General features: G+C 43.5%; 2 protein-coding genes across 3 annotated transcripts in view; one reads left to right on the forward strand and one right to left on the reverse strand.

The window, feature by feature from the left end:
- The first annotated feature begins 1,955 nt into the window (after positions 1–1,955).
- On the forward strand, positions 1,956–10,704 carry LOC115310977 (gastrula zinc finger protein XlCGF7.1-like). Of its 2 annotated transcripts, XM_042286360.1 has the most exons (3): positions 1,956–1,960; positions 5,187–5,271; positions 8,146–10,704. In XM_042286360.1, the coding sequence occupies exons 2-3, from the start codon at positions 5,217–5,219 to the stop codon at positions 8,709–8,711; spliced, it is 621 nt and encodes a 206-aa protein (XP_042142294.1). In that variant the 5' UTR covers positions 1,956–1,960; positions 5,187–5,216; the 3' UTR covers positions 8,712–10,704. The 2 variants fall into 2 exon arrangements, with proteins under 2 accessions (XP_042142294.1, XP_040061249.2); XM_040205315.3 differs by lacking the exon at positions 1,956–1,960 and having other exon boundaries at positions 4,920–5,271.
- Positions 10,705–16,465: 5,761 nt separating this feature from the next.
- LOC8025812 (oxysterol-binding protein-related protein 1) overlaps positions 16,466–24,714 on the reverse strand; it is a 63,891-nt gene continuing 55,642 nt past the window's right edge. Inside the window, exons 23-26 of the mRNA XM_029969497.4 lie at positions 21,632–21,754; positions 20,855–20,978; positions 19,035–19,125; positions 16,466–17,953 (exon numbers count right to left, since the gene is read on the reverse strand). Of these exons, the coding sequence (XP_029825357.3) occupies positions 17,851–17,953; positions 19,035–19,125; positions 20,855–20,978; positions 21,632–21,754 (441 nt within the window). The 3' untranslated portion in view covers positions 16,466–17,850. The remainder of the gene's footprint in view (positions 17,954–19,034; positions 19,126–20,854; positions 20,979–21,631; positions 21,755–24,714) is intronic.

Consider the following 24,714-nt stretch of genomic DNA (forward strand, 5'->3'; position numbering starts at 1 on the left):
ACAGTGGAAGAAACACTAATTGACGCCACTGCAGTCAAGTTAAGTCGGCCTCTGGTTGCAGAGCTGTTTGGTGTTATATGCAGCATCTCATTTCACATTCTTTTTGCAAAGAGCGCTTGTTTGTTACGTCTGTGTTAGTGCTGCCAGTGCCAGGACAAAGGTACGCACACATATGTTGACACTGCCCTTTTCACATATCCATACCTGCCAAGTCTCCCGCATTATCCGGGAGACTCCCGAATTTTGACCAATTTGTATGGTTCTACGATTGACAGAAAAATTTCCCGGAAAACACAAATTACCTCCCCCCCTCTCTTCCCCGCCCTTAAACAAGGTGTTCTTGCCGTTGCAACAAGTGACTGAAATGATAATGAGGCCCAGCTGTATCTCGCTAGCATGAGCATTGCAATATAAATGTAATGTTGTTTTCATGTAAATTTGTTATCAGTATTTATTTTAAAAAAACCAGCCTAATGGTCTACAATTGGGAGCCTTTTTAATCATTTTAATTTTATCCGGCGCTCCATGTTGACGTGGGCCATTTCATGCACTCCGCCAAAACATTCCACGGGCCGCTCAAGGACTAAAAGAATCCTGCAAAGCAGTACGTTGGATTTCATACGTATGTAGGGCAAACGGGAAGATGCATGAATGATAGCAGAACATGCACGGTTACCAGATAGCTACTAAAACAGTCCCCGCCGGGCAATCCGGCAGCGCACTGGGATAGGTGCCCATGTATTTGTACCGAAGTGCCATACAAAAACATGCGTGCGAAGGCACAGAGACTCAGCACTTCGGCGTACCAAAGAAGCTGATCACGCCGCGAGACCGGCGAAACTTACTTTCGACGAGTTGTGCCTCTTTCCTGCAGTACTGCACCTTCGTCAAAATTTTCACGTGTTCTCAATGGCAAGACTCACTGTTTACAAAGGGTAGCAAAAAAAAACTTATCAACGGATGTCGACGAGCGAGTAGGCAACGTGTATTCAGCACGCTCCCGTCAGCCCCTGCAACGCTCCAAAAACGCGATTTGTATGCATGCAAGATGGCCGTCCGGTAACAGCACAGCCAGCGCCTGGTTAATGACATAGTGGAGTCGATTTCTGGCTAAACTGGGCGCTCAGCAGCGCTTCCGTGGTCGGAGGCGCTCATTACTGCAACGAATCGACGACTCATTGCTTTATCGATAGATTGAGAAACTAAAATAAAAAACAAAATCATGGCCATAAAATGGAGCGCTAACGTTTTAATTATGACTTGACGTCGTCGAGCTAGCGTGAGCGGCAACGTTACTAAAACACTCAGTTGGGAAACTCGCCGTCGAAACCTGGGCCGCTGGCGTCCACCGAGACCGAGCTAAATGCGACAACAGCGCCACTCTTTATCGTTCGTCTGTACTGTGGTCGCCTTGAGCTTTTTGAAAGCCTATTTTTGCGTAAAAACAAAACGGAAAAGACTCTTTTTGCATGAAATTTATTGGAGTTTAGTACCAAATGATGGCCGCGTGATGTTTTTATCATCTTTAGTTCGCAAGGTTTTGCGGAACAATTAATATTGTTTTTATACAACCATGCCTCAGCGGGCCTTTCAGGTAGCGCGTCCCGCCCTAGGTGCATTTTAACTTCGGCAGTTGAACGCGGCGCGTCCGCTGGGGAGATGGGGGTGGCACCCCTGTATCCTCTACCGCTGTATCTGTTCTTAGAGCCATATTAGAAGTCACGTGCAGTTCCTCGAGTGGCCGCTGCGGGAGAAATGGTGGCGTTGTGTTCGTCATTAGCTCGGTGATCGGAGACAGATTGGGGCCATTTTTTAAAATCTGTCTCTATGGGAGTTTCCCAACTGAGTGTTTTAGTAGTGAGCGGCTTCTTCGCAGTTTGAGAAGGCGAAGCCGCTCAAAATCCAACATGGCGCAGGCCCTCCGCCGCCTCCGTAGGTACCGTAGGGTCTCCGTACCGCGGTAGGTTTTGTTTGGAAATTTACGGTTCGCGCGTGCCGTGTCGCTTGCTATGGCAAAGAATTGAAAGTTATGCTTGCCTACCTTGTGTCCAGCAGTTGATAGTTCGTTGCTTGCCGTCAGCGTCTTCCAGGGGAATCGAAACAGATGCAGCATTTTTCGCACTCTTTGACGCATTTATTCAGTCATTTGCATGACAGATAAACAATTTACACGGTCACTTTAAACAAGCGTTGATAGGCGAAAGAAAACTGATGATGCGCGCAGCTTCTACGTTAGCAAGAGGTGCTACAGTGAAGATACAATGCGCGACACTGTTAGCGCGAACACGACATGGCGCTTTTTCACTTTTAAAGGCTATCGGCGGGCACCAAATATTACTGCTATAGTTCGCGAAGTGACTGTTTAAAGTTTCGTAAACTCAGATGCTTCTCCAAGTGCCTGTTAAAATTTCGTGAACTCAGATGCTTTGCCAAGTGACTGTTTAAAGTTTCGTAAACTCAGATGCAACTATGGCGCGAGAATATCTGTTCGCTATTGAAAAACACAATACAGTCATGTCTCGCTGACATGGTCGATCATTTCGGTCACGCCAGTATATAGGTCATATTTTTGGGGACTGATATATGTCCCCATGCAATTCTAACTCGTCACGTTAAAGAAAGAAACCCGGAGTAAAAATGGGTAAGTACATGTTTTTATCTTTTTATTGTGGTCCCTGTAAAAAACAAACGAAAAAAAAAATTGTGAGACAAAAAGAATAGTAAAGCTCTTCGTTTACGGAATTTACCCAAAGCTTCACTTCACCATTATCAGATAAGACAATGGTGACTGGCTATGGTTAAAATTTTCAGGGGTTTCCAGCCTGAATCACTTGCAGTTCTTTCCCAATCCCAGTTGCAGATGACAAAAATGAACAACATAACACCTTCATTGTTTATTATTTGTGATCTTGGCATTGATTCATGATTATGGATGACTAACATTATGAAGAATTGTTTTGGGGTCTGGAGATGTCCATATATTAAAGAGAAAATACTGTAACAGCAAACAAACATTTGTTTCCGTGGCGTGAAAACAGAATAATGATAATTTTTGATATGTGTTACATAGGAGCTAACCTAGTGTGACGTAAATATGCAGCCCTGCTGGAGAATTTTATGTCTCGCAACTCGTGAGAGAGTCCCAGGTCCTGGTAGAGGAAGGGCAGAGCAAAAACTGCTGCAGAAACAGTCTTGAGCACGAGGGAAGAAAATAAATATGAAGAGACTAAATTTTGGGTGACCTTGCTTGGCCAAGCTGGGGTCATTTGTGTCCATACCCACTGTGTATTGGGCGGATTCAGAGGGGGGGGTTTGGATGTCCTGACCCTCCTCTTGAATTCTGCGTGTGTAAAAATTTAGGGCGTGGAAACGGGAAAGGAGTCTTAAACATATGATACGCTGACCAACACCTGACCCCCCCCCCTCCCCCCAGAAATGCCTGCATCCGCCTCTGCTGTGTATGGTACATCGCCCACAGCACATGCAGATGTAACAAAGTGTGGCATCTCTAAAGTATTTTTCTTTTCTTCGTCCGGCGGAGGGAGCGAGTGCTTTTTGCTGAGGACAGTTGGTGATTGTCGCCCCAAATGGCCACAGACTTACGGCACAACCGATTTTCCGAACCTCGTCTTCTTGCCACGAAGCATTAAGTTTCTTTCCTTAGATACACACTCACGGGGTCTCGACTTCAGCATCAAGATCAATTGGGGTGGCTAGTTGGTTGAACATCTAGACTGTGAATTAACAAGCGCAAATGACTAAGAAGAGAAGGGGACAGGACAGAGCGCTTGCTTACAACTTAATTTAATAGTTCGAGTAGCGAAAGACAAGGTGGAAGTGAAAAAGGAGAAGAGAAAGATAGAAATTAACTTCCAGCTGCCACTAAGACAACATATTTAGCTTTGGAAATCAAAGTAAAATGTTTTAACACAATACAAGACAATAAAGTTGTAATGACACGGATTGTGAGAGCACCATATCCCATGTCGCCCTGTCCCACCGCCTTGAGGAGAAGAGGATGCGCGCTACAGTCATGCCAGGCGTCATGAGCAGTTGACTTTGCAGATCCAGTCAAAGACAAGGTGTTTCCGGTAAATAATTGTCTATGCATATTCCAACTGAGTGGAAGTGGAGATCATATGTTATTGATTACTTCGACTGCCGTAATTAGCAGCCTGCACAAGTGTTTTTCAACACATGATTTGCCGGATGTCATTGTGTCTGATAACGGGACTGCACCAGCCAAGAGATGCAAGACTTCCTCAGGCTGAATGCTGTCCGGTTTGTGTACACAGCTCCGCACCACCCTGCAAGCAATGGCAGGGCAGAGAGGATGGTGAGGGAGGTGAAGGCAGTACTCCAGAAGCAATCTCAAGGAGATAGTGCAGAATCTCGCAATTTCTGTTCAAACAGCAACCCCCCCCCCCCAATTCGATGACCGGCAAGACACCAGCCGAGTTCATGATAGAACAGAAGTTGCGTTCCTCACTGGACAGTCTTCATGAGAAGTTTCACCCTATGGCACACGATGGAGAGCAGCAAGGGTGGTTACAAATGGGCCCAGTCTTGTACAGAGTGCAGCAGGAGAAAACTAACAAGACTATGCATCTTACTAAGGGGAGGGATGTAATGTAGTGAGAAGTTTCACTGTTTTTGCTATGTTTAGCTGACTTCATGTTTTCGGTTGTCAATTTAGTTATGTATATGTTATCGGAAAAGCAAAGTGAAACCTACCAGTCGAGACCAAGACAGCGATGTTTCCGGCAGCGGCTCATGTCATTACACTCGAGAACTCTGTGGTTTCTTCTCCCGTCGCATGGCTTCGGGATCCTCTTGAACTGTTGTCATGTTACTGTTGTTTTGTGCTCTTGGTTTTTTTTTTGCTTTGTTTTTTCGTTTTTTTTACTTCCCTTAATATAGCGCATGTAGCGGCCGGCTAGCAGGTGCACATGCGTAAGGGTGCCATGTACACACAATATCTTGTGCAAATAAATTACACTTTACAAATGCGCAATGAATTAAAGCGCTAAAAAAAAAATTCTTTACGATTTGAAAGTTTTGTTTTCCAATCAAAATGCATATTTGCTCGAGCGGTACACTGCTTTCCAGAGCCAAGGAGTGTAGCCAACGTGCGCCATCGCACATAATAAAATACTATCAAAATGCAACTTTTTTTTTCTTTTCAGGGTGGCAATGTTTCAGGGCAACAAGCATGGATGGTGAATCCTCACAGTCGTCATTTTGAAGCGGGCATCCGCGCTACGAAACACGGTGGATCGATGTTCCGCAACTCTCCTGTTCACTGCACTCAGTGGTTTAAAAGGAGCAAAATATTTTATTTTATTGGGCTTTTCCAAGTGTGTTGCCATGCCTCATGGGCACAGAAGAACATGTTTTTTTTCTGAGTGTACATTGAATCGAGGACCTATAAAGACAAGCTATATCAAGTCTAACCCTGGATTTATAAAGAAGATTAAGCACCATGAACTGTAAAAACTTCATTTCAATATTGTTAATAATAAAAAAAAAACATTTCCCTTGGCGCATGTCACCTCTACAACCTTACGTGGCCAGTAGTTGTGCACAGTAAGCCCCCAGAAGAGGGCACTATAGTCTGTTGCAACTCAAGAAGGTAGGGCGAGGGTAAGACGGGCCGGAAAGGAGGAAGCAGACGGAATGCTGGAGAAGAGAGGGAGAAACCTCCTTCTCTCTTTAGCATTCCGTCTGCTTCCTCCTCCCCGACCAGTCTTACCCTCGCCCTACCTTCTTGAGTTGCAACGGACTTTAGTAAAATATGTCTAACAGGGCAACTTGCACCCGCAAACAAACCATTAGCGACCTGGCATGCATTCCGGGTGTTTTCAGTGGGCTCACATATTGCAAGTTTACATTGGTTTGGCTGATGAGATGGAAAAATGTCTTGCTTTGCACTTGTGTATAAAGGTACCATGTGGCAAGTTGCTTTTTTTTTTTGCTGCTGTTGTAGCCCGTAGACATTGTTAACACAGTGACATATTAATAAACTCCCAATTTATACTTGCAGGTCAATCTCTCTTGCATTGTCTTGGAGCAAACGCAGCGAACCTACTAATTGCTACTTCATAGAATGGAGTGCTCACCAGTTGGCTCAACTTCCAGAAGCTCCGATTCTTTGCATCGATTGTTTATTCACATAGATGCCACATTGTTGGATCAGATTGGATGTTGCCATGTTTTGGCCAGTTGTGTCCAATTTATCATCTATCTTCCCAACCCCAAACAGCCAACCCACCTGATCCAATCCACTAATGTCTCATCTCTGTAAACAAAACCAGTGTGGTGAAGTAGCCCTCTAAAGGACTTCCCCTAAATGACTTCCTCTAACGAATTTCCCCTTAGGAATTTTTCCTAAAGGACTATCTTTTTTTTTAACAATCTCGGATAGTGATTTGTCATTTTTTATTATATTAAAGGGTACATCCATGGCTGCCCCAGTCCTCCCTACAGGAAATATGCCGAGTTGTTTTTTGCGTTGCTCCAGTCATAATATTTTCTTTCATTTTTGTGTTGCTAGCGTACAGAATTGTTCTATACAGTGACAATGCTATATCTTCTGTTCACGCTTTCTCGGCTTTACCTCTTTTGGGTATCAATATACTGTAATTGGTGGAACCGGACCATCATTAGAGAGTTTCTTGCACTGTTAAGCTCCGTTCACACACTTGCAACTGAGTAGGACCAAGAGAGACAAAATCGGTTTTTAAGCCTCTTGCAACGGCATAGGATCTGCTCCGCTGCAGAACATCTGGTCCTCCACCATCGCAAGGGGCTTAAAAACCGGTTTTGTCTCTCTCGATCCTACCCGGTTGCAAGTGTGTGAACGGCGCTTTACATATACTTGGACACCACCAGTGCAGCTTGGTTTGCTGAAATTGGCCTTAAATGTGAAGAATGCAGTATGCCGTATCACTGCTTTGGGATCTACGATGCTTGCCTCTTCAACCTCTTCTAAACCTTGGGGTAATAATCTGGCCATCGTGGCAAAGAAAATGTAGGAAATATATCCCTAGGGAATGCATAGGTTCGGAAAGGCTTCACCACTGCCAGCCAACTTTTGGTGCAATCAGTTCCTCGCAACCATCACTGTTTCCACCAATGTGACAGCGTTAGGATTCAAGTGTGTCCAAGCTATGGAAAATTACACACAACTGCTCTCTCCCTCAGATTAAACTACATCCAGTCCACTAGGCAGTGTTCATGTGAACGAAGCCAGTTTAAAAGTGCCGTGTTAAAATCGTCGCATTTTCCTTCAGCCGAGTAACCTGTTGCTCCGCTGAATCAATCACTCCTTCATTTCACATCAACACAGGATACAATATTACCTACCGTAAAATACCGGGGGAGCTCCAGCCCCATTTTCACTGAAAGCTGGGTTAATTTAGACATGGGCGCTTGTCCGGTTGAGTCGGGCGGATAACGTACAAATTGCAGAATTCCAAAGTTTGGGAAATGGCAATAGTGGGCGCTTCTGCGGTGTTTTACGGCAGATGTTTTTAGCAGTGTATAACATGTTCCTACGAGACTGCAACCGCTATTTCAATGCCAGCTCATTAGTTGGGTGATGGGATAATGGAATTAGAAACAGCAGATTTCGAGTATTCATCAGGCGCATGAATAGGAAAGTTAGCCAAGTGCTTTACTGTTTGTAAATTGTGAACGCCCGAGTTTTTTTTTTTTTTTTTTTGTGTGTGTGTTACGTACGTCAGAAAATGTTCTTTTCCTGAAAAAATAAGTAATGCGGTATTTTCGTTGCGATACACATTTGGAGTTCGGAACAATTCCGAAGCATGGTTTACTTTTAGGACGTTGACCCAGAAACAAAAGCATGTTTAGGAATTGCTCCTAACTCAAAATGAGTCCCTTGATGTAAACACTGCGCTAAATGTTTTTTTTTTTTCTTCTTTTTTGAAAAAGTCTATTTTGTGAAAGACGTGTCCTATTCAGGCACTAAAAAGCTAAAGCTTTCTAGGGAGTATGGCGCTCATTGAAGTGAATGACCACCTCCCACTACACCACTGTTGATGCTGAGGTACACTTTGGTTTTAAGCTGTTGCTCCTGGTAAAAGAAAGGGCTGTTTAATATGATTTGGCTTGCTTCTTTCGCAGGACCTGTCCTGGGAGCCATTAAAGTTGAAGAAGAGGCCCCTGGTTGTGAAGACGCCGAGGGCAAACGCTCTTCTAAGAATGACTCGCTCACCGTCTGCCAACAGATGGTGCACCCACACCGAGAAAAGAAATATCAGTGCCGGTACTGCCCTTTCTCCTGCTCCAGGTCGTCAGGCGTCAAGAAGCATGAAAGGACGCACACAGGCGAGAAGCCCTTCAGCTGCAACGTCTGCCACAAAGTGTTTGCAGAGAAGGGTAACCTGCAAGTTCACAAGAGAATTCACACGGGTGAAAAGCCCTTCAGGTGCCAGACTTGCCATATGGCGTTTGCGGGTAGCACTGACTTGAAGCGTCACAACATTACAGTCCACACGGGTGACAAACCGTTCAGGTGCGGAACGTGCGGGGCCGTGTTTTCCCGGCAGTTCCAGTTGAGGTGTCACGAGGCACTTCATGGTGGAGACCCGTTATTCCATTGCAAGTGGTGTGGGGAAAGGTTTGTGCAGAAAACCTTTTTAAATGCACATAAGACGGAGCACCATCCACGAGGGACATCCGCTGTATAGTAAAGGGCGGTGTAGCTTGGTGTGTTTGTTCAGTGTTGTTTGACCATTTTGAGTGGACCACCTGTTAACTGATAGCTTATTCATGAATCATCTATGATCTATCAATACTGGGTGCCTTTTAACACTAGGGTCAGGACTGCAAAGAGAACCATCGCTAATAGAGAACCCCTCAATCCCCATCGCGACAAGTATACCATATTTTCCGATATATATATCACACTTCCGCAATATAAATGGCTGTTGTCAAGAAAACAGTGTGTAGGCCGCAGCTTTATACAAGTTGCACCGCTATATTTTCATGATCGGCACACCAAAGGTTAACTGAAAAGCCTGCATACCTATGTGTGTTACAATTGCAATATTGTGCAAACGAGAGCAGTTTCAATATTCTCATCAATGAATTGAACGAGAAATATAACCCCAATAGCAAATTTTCAGGCCCTAGTGTATCGTATTGTGCTATACAAGATAGCCACGCGGCGAAGCGAAGAAGTGCTCGCGCTACCAACACGAGCACTCGGGACATTGTTCGGAGCCTTTGGACTGAAAGGACACACGCCGGACACAGCGGGACGTAACATTGATCTGATAACAATGTCTCAAGAATAAAAAAACATACTCCTAGTTATAGAAAATGTTGCATACAATTTGCATCGTTGTATAAAATGCATGGCAGAAATTTAAAAACAAAAGAGCGACTCGCGCTAGGAAATACGGTAGGCGCATTTTTGTTCTGCCATGCCTCGGAGCGCTTTACTTTCTACCATTCCTGGATACCTCAAGTTGAACATATTTTGGGACACTGGACTTGAACAGCTGGGCACCTGCTGAAGCAGGTGTAGAGCATGAAATGAAACCAGAACTTCCTATAAAATATTTTGAAACCAGATATTTTTGTGCAGTATGTGGTCTTCAGCCAGTTCTCTGCACAATTCCTTCAGCATAACGTCCTTGAAATAACAATACTTTTTAAATATTTGAACCAAGCTGTTATCTAAAATTCATTCACCTGTGTAAATGATTCTCCTCCTAAGTATGCGTAGTATGCACTTGTGTTGTATTTCTTGCATTGGTTGTTTTAATCTTTCATTAGCATTTTGTATGTTGATGTAATCTTTGTGTTTATGTTTTCCATGTCACACAGCAGATCAGCAGAGGTTTGCGGTCATGAAAAAAATAAACAAGAATTTGCCCATTGACAAAAGGCAAAGGAAAAAAAAGAAGGCAATTATTGTCTTAGCATTCCTTGGAAATCTTTCGTTTGCGACATAAACCTCCTTTCAGCTTAGGAATGTGCTAAGACAACTTATGAACTATGACAAGTAAACAATTATACTTGGAATTAAAATTGTGATATCTTAAACTATGCAAAATCACAAATCTCGTTTTATACTTGCCAGTTATCATCACCTCTTGTTTAACTGTGGTTAAGGTAGGCTTATCATTACCACTTTTTCTCACATTCCAGAGATATACTTTGTAATTGGTAAGGTACCTACTAAATTCTCAACAAATGGGCTTCTGTCAAGACCATTCATTTCAGTATGCATTACCTCCACAAACATGTCATTCAGTCTTGTCAGACAAAACATTTGTCATTCTCTTATTATTCGCAGCTGTTCTGCAACATAGAATCACCTGGCCGGAGCCAAATCCTTGTTAACTCAAGTTTTCGAGCTACCAAAACTAAGTTTCTTTTGGTAACATGTCGTGCAGTTGCATTTATTTGCGTTGATATTGCCGTGGTCTTGTTTTTATTTATATTCTTGTGTAACCCACCACACTCACTCCTCTGTAATGCCTTTAGACATGAAGGTAACTGAATAAACAAACAAACACAAGGAGAGAGTGGAAGTGCCAAACACATACAACCCAGCATTTGTAGTTTGACTCTGTCCCTGTGCTTTTTTTTTTTTAAATTGGAATACCATGCATTGCCTAGTTCAAGTCAATACTTTGATGCACCCTAATAACACAGCATGAATATCACCTTTCTCTTTATGATAGCTCTTTCCAAAAAAGAAACACTCCGATAACCAGGTTGTGCACAGGACGGCGTACCAGCCATGTCGATCGCACCACTATAAATGGGGTGCTGCATCAGTCACTACTCCAGAACATTGTCTTTTGGAGTTGACGAAGGTGAAGGGCGAATCACGGTTGGGGGGGGGCTTGTTTGCCGATTTCTGCTGATTTCTGTTGTGACGAGAGGCAAGGTCCTCCGAGGTCTGGATCAAGAAACGACAACAGCGGACTGCAACAGTTTTGGCGGTCCACCTTTTTTACGAGACTCGCCACGCCATTATGTCTCGGATCTGGAATTTGAACAAGGACCTAGGAGGTCGCAGCATAAAGGCACCATTATGCCTTTATTCTATCCCAACTTTTTCCTAACGTCAGTTTTTAGTTTGGGCCTGTTCATGACTAAACACTCCCGTTTTAATACAGATAAACAAGAAGAAAAAAAAAAAAAAGATATAAAAGAAGAAGAGAGAAAAAAAAAAGGCAGTTTGCACACACTCAAGTCTTGAGCTGGTTACACAACATGCGCTCGAGAGAACTAGATGAGGCTCAACTCATTCTATCCAAAAGAGACGGATGTGTCAGTGCATCTTCCGTGACAATTTCGGTGAAGGAATTGCTCTCTTGAACCTCTGTTCCCAAAGCTATTTAGATATCAACCTTTATTTTATTTGTAATTTTTTTTTATTTCTGTTCTACCTGTTTGATAGTTCATTTTCGAAGCTTTTCTTTCTTTTTTTTATTAAGTTTTGTTGTGTTTATTTTACCTCATATTTAGTTATAAATTCCCCCTCACATTTTCGCAATCCCCACCGCTGCCCTTTTCGATCTGGATGAGCATCGTATTGGCGCACGGTGGTGTATCACTACTGCCTGGTGCACGTTACCCCAGGCTACCGGTTGTACCGCACTGGCCAAATCTGGTCTTTCACAGCTGAGACAGGATGCCCACTGAGGCAAACTAACTTCCAGCTGTGTAAACATACACACACCAATTATTATTATGTCCACTTCTACTAGTCCTTGTCCTTATTCCTGTATGTGTCCCTAACGTTTAACCAGCTAGCCCAACAGTTCATTTTGATTAAGGCACCCATTTCGGAATGTAAAGCAGAGGCTGTTTGCGCGGGTACACAGAGGAAAGTCTTGAGATGTGTTCACAAAGGGGCAGGGGTGCTGTGGTCAACAAGTGAATGAAACTGGACGTGGAAGAAAAACGGCAATGTGCAACGAAGGCGTCGGTGTCGTAATGCAGTATTACCCAGAAAGCGAGTACAATATGAAAAAGGCCTACTGGTCGCCTTCAGGAAGCATGTGGTAGCATAGAAACAATGATGGAGCAGAGGCATACCATAAGACACCGAGCAAGCACCCATCAAGATTTGGAGATTACCGGGGCAGGCTTGGTTCAAAAGCAAAAATGCAGAGAAGCACATGATGGGGTAGGCTTCACCGCTCAGCACCGGAGAGCTCGGAGAAGTGGCTGACTAGGAGGAGCATCTCGGTTAGCTAACTGGGCTCGAGATGGCTGGGCACTTGGTGTGTCCTTTGCCTAGGTTTCAAACGTTTTAGAAGTCTCGTGTGGGAACTTATCATGACATGGGCACATGCTCTGTAATTTACAGCAGGTCAAGCCAGTTTCAGAGGGGAGCACTCAATAGAATGAATGTTGAATATTACCTGCTCCGTGATGTGCTAAGGAGCATTCTGGTAATAGTGATTTGTTCCAGAGTGTGTATCAGACTTTGGTCGAAATTATTATGTATGCCACAATTCCACAAAGAGCACCGTGGTAAACATTTATTCTTAGAAACCAAGTGTGTTGGTAAGGTTCATATACAAACGAAAGTAAATACTTGCGCGTCGTTTCTTTCGTGTGACAATTTATGTAGATTATTTTTATGTCTGCTCTTTCGTGTGTGCATGTACATAATTATGAGTATATACGAGATTTTGCTCGACAATGCCCAAAATGTTATCCGAATACTGAGCATGTTTGTGAATATATAAAAGAAGAACAAATGCACATAAATGATGATCACTTAATGCTAGGATTTGCATAAACCAATTGTCAGGAATGTGTCATGTTATTAAGTGGACGTACACTCCTCAGTAGCTCAACTAATAATAAGCCCTTGTGGCACGGAAATTTTTATATTTTTTCTTCGTACGGTTGTCCCTTGGCTAAGTTCATGTTACACATTAACCTGAACACTGCTGTAGCTATTCACACTGTGCCACATGGAATGCTGCATCATTTCAAAAGCACGACGTATAGCTTAAGACGAAACTAAAATGGTTCACATGTATATGCCCGAATTTCTAAGCATCTTGAATATTTTTTTTCTGTGTTCCAGTGCATCTGCTTATATTTGTAAAAATAAGCCTTATTTTTTACAGTCATATACTTCGTAATTTTTAATTTTTTTTTTTTCGTTCACTGTTTGTAGTTCTTTTCCCGTGTACTGCCCGACTTGATGTAGACTTACTTCCCTCTTTGCATGGTATAGGATGTCACTGAGAAAAAGAAGTGCGTGTACCACTGGCGTGTAGATAACTGTAAAGCATGGAAGTAGGAAGTTTCTGCCACCAGAAACTTCCTACTTCCATGCTGCCACCAGAAAGGAAGCCGGAGAAGGCTTCTGGTTTGAAGGGACACGCCACCAACGATGACCAAAACCAAGACGCTATTGGACGGACTTCGGCACCCTTGGAGGCATTGCATAGCAAATAATTATTCAAAATAAATCATTTTGCGGTGCAACATAGTAATGAGAAGCTCTAGAGCAGCATGAATATACGAGCATGCTTAATTTAGCTTTGTCGTCTTGTTAGTTTTGACTGTAAATATTACTCTGTCCTAGTACTAAATAGGGATGCTGCAAACTTCTTTTGAACTTTAGTTTCAATGATCAAGTCAAGCGGTTAGAAAGATTTCGAATTTTCGAACTTGCTGAACTAAGAAGTTCGATGCTTTTCAAATGTCAAACTTTGCACGTTCAGAAATGCAATGTTTTTCGAACCTTCGAAATTATTATGAGAAAAAATTCATTCCTTTACACTGCAAAGTTCTATGCTTGTCAACCTTTCGAACTTGATGAACTAAAAAATTCGACGATTTTTTAGCTTCTTGCACTAAAAGTTTCCAAGCTTTTTGAACTTCCTACGCTGATACTCAACAATCTTCGGACTTATTTATCTAGAGAATTCGAAAATTTTCGAACCCTGAAAAGTCAAAAGTTTGATGAACTTCAAAAGACCGGCGGGTGGCTTCATTTGGACTTAAGCAATAAGGCACATTCATAATTTTTTTTTTTTTTTAATTTACATGCGGTGCCGCATTCCTTGCGAAAGACAATGCCATTACTTTCAATGTTCTGGCATGCTTAGTTTTAAATAAATTTCCAAAGGAGCGAGGAGAGATTATGGGTTTTTGACGATTGTCATTAGTGGCATAATATTCATGGTAGAGATGTTAAACTTTTTAAGAATGATCTATGTATAGCCTAGGGTGTCATCTTAAGATATGATGATTGTTATTCAAGAGAGTTTCAAAAAAATGTCCAAACATGTATCTACAGGCAATTATGCCCTAAACTCGGTAATTTTTTAAGTCAATTGTTTGAGGTATCGCATTTAAATTTTCACACCACAAAGTACATATCATTGCCATCTGCAGAATACAAAATAATGTATTTGTTTTTTCACGTTGAATAAATTAACTGATGGGGAAGATTTCTACCTTGTTAAAATTAGAAATCTTCCCCATTTTTTTTTTCTCGCTTTACATTTTTGGGACGTGTTTCTTTTAGCATGTACACATTTTAGTGAAGAAACTTGTTTCAAAGCTTTGAGCCTCTGAATATGCAAGAATACAAAACTTGCAGCAGGTTTTTGATAGTTTTTTTTTTTTTTTCTCTCCAGCTTTTCATTCTTGCATTTATTATGTTTTTTTTTTCTTTTTTTACCAATGGCACAGTTATTTAGGTTGAAAGACAAAGCTCTGAACTTCCGAACCACTAAGCATGTGACGAGTCGTGCCTTCTGACAACTTTCCAACAGTGACCATCTACGTGATCTTTGATGCAATGAAGAGCGACAGCTATACATATGCATAAATAATTTCAGATTAAAATAAGCTCGACCATGCCCTCTTTTCCCGTACTGTTTTCTTTAAAAGCCCGAAATATCTGGGAAGGGGGGGGGGGGGGGGGGGGGGAGGGGCTATTTTAATATATTTCGTCTGGATTTCCGAAGAATCGTTACTATTTTACGAAGCTCCCAGAAGGCTTACCAGCATCACTGTTTATACTCTATTTTCTTGTTACCTTTTCTGGAACCCTCAGTCTTTTCATTGCACTTATCCTTTTGAAATTTCAACGCACCTTTAAATGTCAAGCTGCGGCACCATCAGTAATTTTATTTTTTACGTGGTGTAATAACTGGGTTGTGCGAATATCCGAAATTTTCAATAATACACTATTCAATATTCGCTTCAAGAAGAACTGCACTAGTTGCGTTTTTCGAAGTGTTGATTGCGGCGGGTTAGCCTCGTTGAGTGCGCTTCTTAGTGAGCACCGGTGCACAGAGGAGAAGCAAACCCACGGAAGCGAGCTCTTCGGGTGTTGCTTCTCTGCATTACATAGGTGCTCGGTAAGAAGCGCACCCAACAGGGTAACCCGCTGCAATAAACACTTGGAAAAGTATGAATATCGCAGTTGCGTGCTTGGAAGAAAAGCATAGATTAAAAGTGGGATGGTGCACACGTGCTGGCTGTATTTGGAAATAAATGGAAACTTTGTGAATATGTATATCTACATTGTAGTAAAAGCTCCAAAATTAAACCGTGTTACGCAAGAGCATACTATGTTAGGCAGAGGTGCCGTTACAATGCGTTCATCATGCGTGATTCAATCTTTCTTGACTCGTGATTAAAGAAGGAATATTTTATAAAGCAAGATTTGTAAATTCACTCAATTGGGTATAGGTGACCATTTCTATAGGATTCATTTTATGTCAAATCCGTCGTTTACTTGCCATCCCAAGATATCAGACCTTCTGAGGTCACAGTTCATAAACATAGGTAGAAACTTTGCTTTTAAATGAAAAAGTGGAACAACCTTCACGAGTTTAGCTGGGTTTTCGTCTAAGCATTATGCAATGGTAGTGAAAGGCAGGAAAAAACTATTCGATATTCGAATCGAAAATATTCGGCCAAAACCACTATTCGCTTCAAACTCAAAATCCACTATTCGCACAAGACTAGTAATAGCACATTGTGTCCCAGAGCAAACTGACCTCGCGCAAGCTTCCTTCAAAATATTTCTTTATCTTTGTTACTTTTCCTTTATCGAAGCACAAAGGGGCGTCTGTCTCAATGACTTCGTTTTCATCTCGAACCCGTAATCGTCAAGCATTGTTTCGTTTGGTTCCCTTTCCCGATTCGGATACGACGACACCACATAGTCTGGCAGACGAGCTGCCCGACCTCTTGGAGTTCGAGCAAAAATTGTACTGGTAAATCGCCAGCACACGTCTGAGAAGCGCCACCCCAACAGTGTGCAATCGCCAGCTTTTGACCACGCAAACGCCCTTGCCGAAGACGGGGCAAAATATTTTGCTGGGAAATGACCATCCGAATTAGCCATTAGTATGCATGTTTACAAAACCAGAAATACAAAAATACAAAATGTCACAATGGATGAATTGAGCAGTAAGAAAGCCAATGAAACTTTGGTACCACATATCCGTCGCTTTAATCTGGAAAATATACAAAACGGCTAGCACACCATTTGTTGACGTTGTGCCCACTGCGATGCCCGATGTGGTCAGTGGCAAACCAGCGGCACCAAAGGAATGACGTACTGTGCAGCCGTTGGACTACGCACCAGACTTTGCATTTGTACCTGTTTTGCGATTCTACTGGACCTTTGTCGTAGGGCACGTCAGTAGCCTCAGAAACACAGGGCGTGTGGCTGCAAATGCACTTTAAATGAAAGACTTGTCTATAGCGGAAAGAATCTGCTGAGCTTTTGGCATTGTAGGAACTCTAAATAAACTTTCCGAGTGGCGCATATTACGGGTTGTCCGGGCAGCTTACTCGATGCTAGAAAACGAAAGGCATACGAAATGGCATTACTTAAAACATCAATACAAGCCAAAAATAAAAATCTAATTTTCTTTTAACACGGTGCTCGCTTCACTGGAGGTAGCCCGAAACCTGAACACCGACGGACCGTCACTCCAGGGAATACTGCGAGGGGGGAGGAAGGTGGTTCTTAAATTGCGCATCCGAAAATATGGCGGCCCATGTGTGAATACAAGCACGACACATTGAGGACTTCGTATATACTCTTCTAAAAACTTCATAAAAAAAGCAACATCAACAAAACAACATTCCTAAAACAGTCTCGACCATGCTTCAAACCTGTACACTAGCGAACGAAGACACTTAGACAGATGCCGTGTCAAGGTCGTTCCAACATAAATACTCTGCTTCTAGCACACACGGTACCTAACTGGAAGAACAGGGAGGGGCGTGTGCCGACCGCCCCGGCCCCGCAAACGGAACACACCTAGTCACGTGAACTGCCCTCAACTGGTATACACACCTGTGCATGGCCCCACACTACCGGATCTCCGCCCACCGCACCCCGGCACAAAGTTCCAGATCGTGCTATGTCATGCCGGCAGCGTGACAAATCCTACCATCCCACTGCCGACATATTGTTGGGCAGCTGCCAATGTCTTGCTGTGCTGCTGCCGGCATTTCGCCGGTTCAATGTCGGCGATCCTACGGTCTGACTGCCTGCCTCCCGTTGAGCAGCTGTCAACATCCTGCCGGCATTTTGCCGGTCTGACGCCGACAATCCTACCGTCCCGACCGCCACCATCCTGTTGAGCAGCTACCAATGTTCTGCCGTGCTGCTGATGGCATTTTGCCGGTCCGATGCCAACAGTAGAGTGTTATGGCTGGCCGATATTATGTCGACTGTGAATTGCTTTGGAAGGGGGGGGGGGGGGGGGTTGTCGACATTCATGGACAGAGTCCTGGGGGAAAACTGCAGTTGCAGAAAAACAAAACAAACAAACAAGCCAGGTGCCCCGAAGTGACTTTTCAGAAGATGTCCGGACTGTTGGAGAAGTCCCGGTCCCAGTAGGCGCCAGTGAACTGCCACTCGTCGGCAGATGAGTATGCGCCTTTTCCAAGCTTGAACCACCTGAGGCGAAATGCACCATGGCACATTTGCTCAAGGTTTCCACGGATACTTCTGGAACCCCCTAAACTGGAACTCAAATTCATCTAGTATCTCCATTCAACAGGGGTTAGAGCTTAAATTAACAATACTGAGATTGGCACTGAAACATTTTGGCCACATTACCAGAAAGTTGCTTTAGCAACACCATGGACAGTTTCCCCAGGTAAAATTAAGAACAATTCCTCAAATAAAGGCTGAGAGTACAAAGAGCCTACCTTCATTAATTTCCCTATGCCAAGCATAATACAATTACAAATCAGCGGCGTAGACTTTCCACTTTCCCGGGTGGGGCAGGCTGAGTTCTTCCGGGGGGGGGGGGGGTGTTGCGCGTTATTTTTTCGCCAGAACTGGAGATTGAAGCTAACGAAAACACGCTGGAATTCCACTTCCCATGTATTGTGTCAATAAAGGCAACGTGCACATTCTTTTGTTTACATGCCTCTACTAGAAGCTCGTTATATGGCACGTAAACAGCGTCTCGGTAAGGATCATGGCCCGGGCCCGGGGGGGGCTCTGCCCCCCCTTGAATTTTACCAGGGGGGGCACAAGCCCCGTTGCCCCCCCATAGTCTACGCCTATGTTACAAATCATTTGGTATGCTTCTCCACCCAACTTTTTTCCCTACTGGAAACACCTCAACACCAATTCATCATTGAACGGCACTAGATAGTAGCTTAGCTTTGAATTACCGGCTAGTCTGGATGCCTTCAAGGGAGTTCCTTAAACATTTGAACCCATACTATGAAGCCATCACTCCACTTAACTGTAATGTTATCCATAATGGCTTGTTGGATATACACTATGTGACACTGTCAGCACAAACATGTCAATGACACTGTCTCACACTTCGGCATTTTAAAATGCCATTGGCAGGCACCGAATTCTCCCGCTCAAGTTAGTGCCCCGAATCGCTGCTTTGCATCACACTTGTGGTTTTGACAAATGCCCCTAAATTCTAAAAGCAAAGCAAAAAAACATCAGTGACTGGTTGTTTATGATAACAGTGTCCCGCTGTGCCCTCGCAGAGGTAAGGATGTCTCACCGTGGCTCCCATCCATCTTTGTGCTTCTTCCGCTGCTTGCGAGCCTCGCGCTGCTTTTCTTCTAGCCGGTTCTTTTCTGCGGCCGCACCGTCTGCCCAGTAAAAGAGAACCCCCACCTTGCAACGAACGCGCACAAGCAACACCAAGGCAACGACCACCAACAGCGAAAAACACGTTTGGGCAGCATGTTTGGTACAACCTTAGCAACGGTGCTCTCCCACTCACAAGCTCAATCAACGAATGACTTGTGAACAGTGTTGCCAATTTAGCAGTTTTCCCGCTAAATTTAGAAGTTTTCAGAGTTGTCCAGCAAGAGAAATGGCCGTTTCTCGAGCGGCGGGATTTTTAGCGGTTTTCAAGCCAAATTTACGAAATAAATACTAACTTAATTTCTGTCGTAAGTTAGAGCCGTCGGGTCGTCATTTTTGCTTACTGGTAACAAAACTATTGACAGTGAGAGTAACGCCTGTGCCGCCATTGATATATTACAATGACAAACTTCGAAACATGACTTCAGCTTGCCGAGCACAAATAATTTGTGTACGAGGATTTGATTTCGTTTTTCAAGCCTGCCAGACGAAATGGGCCCAATGAACTATGCAATAAAACTTAAAAAAGCATGCGGGCAACAGGATTTTAAGCTTCGAGATCAGTTGCTGGAGGGTGGTTTCATTTGAAATCGAACATGTCTGTGAAGTTGGGTTTTTGGATTAAAAAAAAAATATATATGCAATTGCCCTATGTCTGTAAGAAACAAAACCGCTTTTCATAACTAAAAAAAAAGCTATTTTTATTTTGCAAAACAAATATTAGGTAATAATATGTTTTTTAGTCCGATTTTTCTACCCAGTTCTGCATGCTGGTATGAATACAGAAAGCATTCAAAACTGACAGTAATATTTTGTGTGCTTGTATTCCACATTGACTTTTCTTAATTTAAAGAAAAACACTTCAGTATTTTTTTTTACTGCAGTAAAAAATGCCGAACATAGTCTCTTTAAAAATCTGGTGTGATATTCAGAGCCTTGTATCTCATGAGTTATTAAATTTGTCGCTTACCAAATACTACGCGGGTGTAGTCCTATACATGGGCTATCGATCGGCGTAAGTTCAGTTTTTTTTTATTTTCACAGAATATTTTATATAAAATCTTAAATATCGTCAAAAATGAGATTTACTCATATTTTGAACACACTTTATTCATAACCCCATTTTTTATTTCATTCGGTTTTATCAATATTGCTTTCAATCATATTAATGTTTAATTGGTTTGATCTGATTTCCCCCTTATTTTGTTGTATCTTCTCCAGAAGTAATCGAAATCGCACCCACACTCTCGGAACAATCAATTACAGTCTCCAGAGGTCGGCTTCGCTGCAAAGATTATACATCTTGTTTTTGTGTTAAGGTAAATTTATTTTGATTGAGAACACTCATGCTTGGCTACATATTGTATTTTCTTAATTTTGTAATGATGGCAACTGACATTCCTTAGTCTCAGCATTAGCGGTGCAGCAGATGTTCCATTATCCGGAGTGTAAAGCCGGGGCACAAAGAGCGGAGATCTTTGTGCCCTGGCTTTACACACCGGGTAATGGGACATCTGCTGCAGGGCACAGAGAGCTGAGATCTTTTCTGGATGCGCGCAGCGAGTTCTTGATTCTCGAGTTAACGACACTGCTCGTGCACCTAATCACTTTCTCGCGAAGTAACTAGCGAGTTGTGCACCAAACGACTTGCGCTCCGAATCGCTCATTCGCCGAACCACCCTCAGATTCGTACAACCACCCCGTAGCGGAGGAACTTGGGTTGCATCTCACCCAAGTCCCCCGCTTCGAGACGCCGCATGTCAGGGCGCAGCCTACAGTCCGTCCGTGGTAGGCGCTCGGGCATTCCTTCCTCCATCTCGTTCAGGGCCATGGCGAAAAGGGTGAAGTGGTAGTACTGTAGAGAGACGAGGGTAGGTGTACCTGTGACTAACTCTAGACCACACACAAACCTAGGCACTCCTACGTTTGCACAGGACGAGGTTAGAGAAGCCGGGTTATAAGCGAAGTGTGCTCTGAAGATTGGTTCTTAACATGTTCAAATACTTGAATTTAGAGATTGAAGGCAGCGTACCAAGTGCTCATTAAGCAAAAATATGCGACTCGCCTCTAACACTGGCACGAAATAGTGTTGGTTCTTACCTGCACCAAGGAAATAGCTTTTTCATAATTTCATAAGTGCACAGCATGTGGGATGGCCCACAAACTGTGGGAAGTACGATGTCCTGCAACATTCATGAGGAACGAACCGAACACAGTGCTTAAAATCTGGGGGGTCTTGGGGGATCTCGGACTACCCCACGGATTTCGACGGCAACTGTCGCGTCCCTCACGACGAAGTTGAGAACTAAACCCGCAGGTACAACCCAAATTTTTTAGGAGCGTTTACGACGCAGCGCAGAGACCCCCTGCCACCGATGGGAGACTTCAAGCACGGACCAAACGTAATAAAATTGCGGAAGACGATCAGACGAGGGACCTGCGGCAGCCATAGCGCAGGTTTGCAGTACGAACGCAGAGAGCGGTGCTTCAATGCGTGAAGGGACTCGCCTCCGGGGAGTAGTCGGGACGAGGGGTGGCCTGCCAGAGAAGGCGAGAGTTGGGGATGTCCAGGGAGTACGTCGAGTCGCTCTTCGGGATCTCGCCTTCGTCCAGCTCGCACGGCTCGGGGCTCTGCACGAGAAAAAGCCATCGTGGAATGAATCGCGCCTCGCGAACAGGAAACACCGAACACTCTTCTACCGGGTGATTCAAGAAGACGGCAGGCTCTTTAAATCGACCGGAAAATTCGGTTTCCTAACCTATCGCGCTACGACTTTGTGCAGCGTTGCCCACAGATGGTGCATTTTTTTTGTAAAATTTGCAAAGAGCGAACTTACCTGAGGAAAAAGTAAAGAAAGAAAAAGGCTTAGCTCCTACGGAAACGCAGCGACGCCACCTGTCCGCAAAACACACGGCGCCGTTTTGCACGGGACACAAGAGATGGCGCAACGAACGCCGCCAACGAACGAAAATACGGCGCCGAAAGCCAGCGTCTTTAGCAGACTATCTTTTCGACTCAAAAGCGGAGCGCGTTCCGCGGGCGGAGACGGTCGCAGAAACAAAAACAGGTGCGGTAACAACAAGGAACTGCAGTTCCTTGTCTGCTAAATACGCCGGCTCTTGGCGTCGTCTGCTCGTTCGTTGGCGGCAGTTGGCGTCGCGACCGCTTGCACCATCTCTTGTCTCCCGTGCGAAACGGCGCCGTGTTGTTTGCAGACCAGTGGTGTCGCTGCGTTTCCATAGGAGCTAAGCCTTTCTCTTTCTTTACTTTTTCCTCACGTAAGTTCGCTCTTTGCAAATTTTACAAAAACAATGCACCATCTGTGGGCGACGCTGCACAAAGTCGTAGCGCGATAGGTTAAGAAACCGAATTTTCCGGTCGATTTAAAGAGCCTGCTGTCTCCTTGAATCACCCGGTAGAACACGCCGACCGTGTCGATGTTGAGGCGGGGAGGGCCAGGGCGAATCGAGACCTGTAAATTTGAGAACCTACACCTTACGGCGTAGGTTCAAAAATGGGGGTCTGCGGACACTTTGGGGTCCCCAAGACCCTCGACCGTCAATGAATATGAGCAATAAAACTATTTTTCTATTATTGATGCTGGCTGTCCCCCCCCACAAAGCTAGATAGACCAAACCTTCTGCAACAAGCAAGTGGGGCGGATGAGTCTCCGTTTCAGAGCTTTAAGGGTGGTTTTCACGCACCTCTTTATTTACCCTTTTGTCGTTTCGGTTTCAGCAGTGAACAAAATATCACTTTTTTAATAAATAAGAGTGAATCTGGGGGAGCGAGATAGCATTTCAGAATCGGGAAGCCATCCACATTCAGAAGACGTCTTTGGATTAAGTAGCTCAAAAAAATCGGCGCAGTTCCCCTTTAAAACTGCATTAGTGCCATTTTTAATTATTTTAAAATAAAAAGAGGTGTTGCGCACATTTTTTTCAGTTTACTGCCCTCAGTGGTTTGAAAGGAGTGAATTAGTTTATTTTAGTGGGCTGCACATGTGAGGCATTGCCATGCCTCACATGTGCACGAGAACACATTTTTTTTCTGCACGTATATTGTATAGAGAACCCAAAAGAACAAGCTATATCAAATCAAATATCAGATTCATAAAGGAAAGAATAAGCACCATAAACTCTCAATTTCAATATCGTGAAGAATAAAAAAAAATTGTTCCCTTTTAATATAAACCATACAAAATAAGCTTGATATCCTTTGTTTGTGGAAAATCCTTACCAGCTTTTCTTTTGCATTCCCATTTGCTTGTTATAGGGTCTCACATTTTTTTTTTCTTTTCTTTCGCATTTTGATCAACTTGTAAAAGGACAATACACAACTCACTGATGCCACTTTACGCTTGCGTTCAGCATGCCCTAAATCTTTCTTTCTTGACGATTCTTTGATTTAAATAGGTAATGACTAGTTCGACGTCCACATTCAAAAGAAGTTTAAATATTATTTCGACGTCTGTGACGCCACTTCCTGCAGACATAAAAATATTTTCAAGAACACTGACGTCCCCCATCAAAATATTTTTTATAATTATTTTTTTAATGTCTCCCATTTAGAAGAGCTTCGAGTCCAGACTGGGAAGCGATTGAAGGTGGCGGTCAACAAAATATCATCTTGCTTGCAGGCAGCGTCGCAGTTCGACGCGCATTTTCCGAAAACAAATGTTATGCTCTCGACTGCTGTTTTTATGACCTTTAAAGTAATTTAAAATAAAGAAAAAAAAAACTTTTTAAAGTACATCAGTTATTAGGTCACCCATAATGTTTGCTTGGTTGTGCCAAACATTACAGAATGCAGCACCGCTGCTTTTCATGATTTATTTCACGTGACTTAAGGCCCGTTCACACTCTTGCGACCGACTTCGACCGAGATAGACCAGACCGGTTTTTAAGCCTTTTGCGACTTCTTAGGTCTGAATGCGATGCAGCGGAACTGGTCCTAAGAAGTCGCAAGAGGCTTAAAAACCGGTCTGGTCTATCTCGGTCGAAGTCGGTCGCAAGAGTGTGAACGGGCCTTCATAGACAAAGGAGCTGAATGCCGTATCATAAAATTTGCAGTTAATTTAAAAATGCATGTATCTGCTACAACCGCGCCAGAATATTTGTTTGTTTGCACCAGTCAAGAAACATCAAGGAGGCAATGTGTGCATTCACAACCTCTTATTTAACATCCCGATAGTTTCGTGGTTAACCCGCTCGTTATACACGTAACCAAACAGAAAGTCTAAACTAAACAACGAACTTGCGAAACCCAGTTAAAAACAGGGGAGCAAGATGCAAAGCGAGACTGCAATTATATGAAGACGCATTTGCACGATGTAGAGGAACAAAAAGCTTGCCAAATTTCACAGTCTTACGTAGTGTACGCACTTACGTTTGCGACGTTGCAGGTAAGACAGAGGGATACCCAGCTCGCCTTCGTCGTAGATTAAAAATTTTAAGTGAGACGCGTGCCGAGATGAGAGTTTAGAGCACTTAGAACATCGCCATTAGGCGTGTCACGTCTGAAAGGATCAACTGTCGAGCCAGTCCCAATGCTGCCAATTAGGATCGAAATTTCTTACGCACGCAACACA

The sequence above is a fragment of the Ixodes scapularis genome, unplaced genomic scaffold (assembly GCF_016920785.2).
Source record: "Ixodes scapularis isolate PalLabHiFi unplaced genomic scaffold, ASM1692078v2 PGA_scaffold7__128_contigs__length_106722199, whole genome shotgun sequence".
NCBI classification, from domain to species: domain Eukaryota; kingdom Metazoa; phylum Arthropoda; class Arachnida; order Ixodida; family Ixodidae; genus Ixodes; species Ixodes scapularis.

Coding starts and splice junctions, on each gene's coding strand:
- LOC115310977 (XM_040205315.3), top strand. CDS start 5,163: ATGCAACTTTTTTTTTCTTTTCAGGGTGGCAATGTTTCAGGGCAACAA. Junction 5,272..8,145: donor CATCCGCGCTACGAAACACG/GTGGATCGATGT, acceptor CTTCTTTCGCAG/GACCTGTCCTGGGAGCCATT.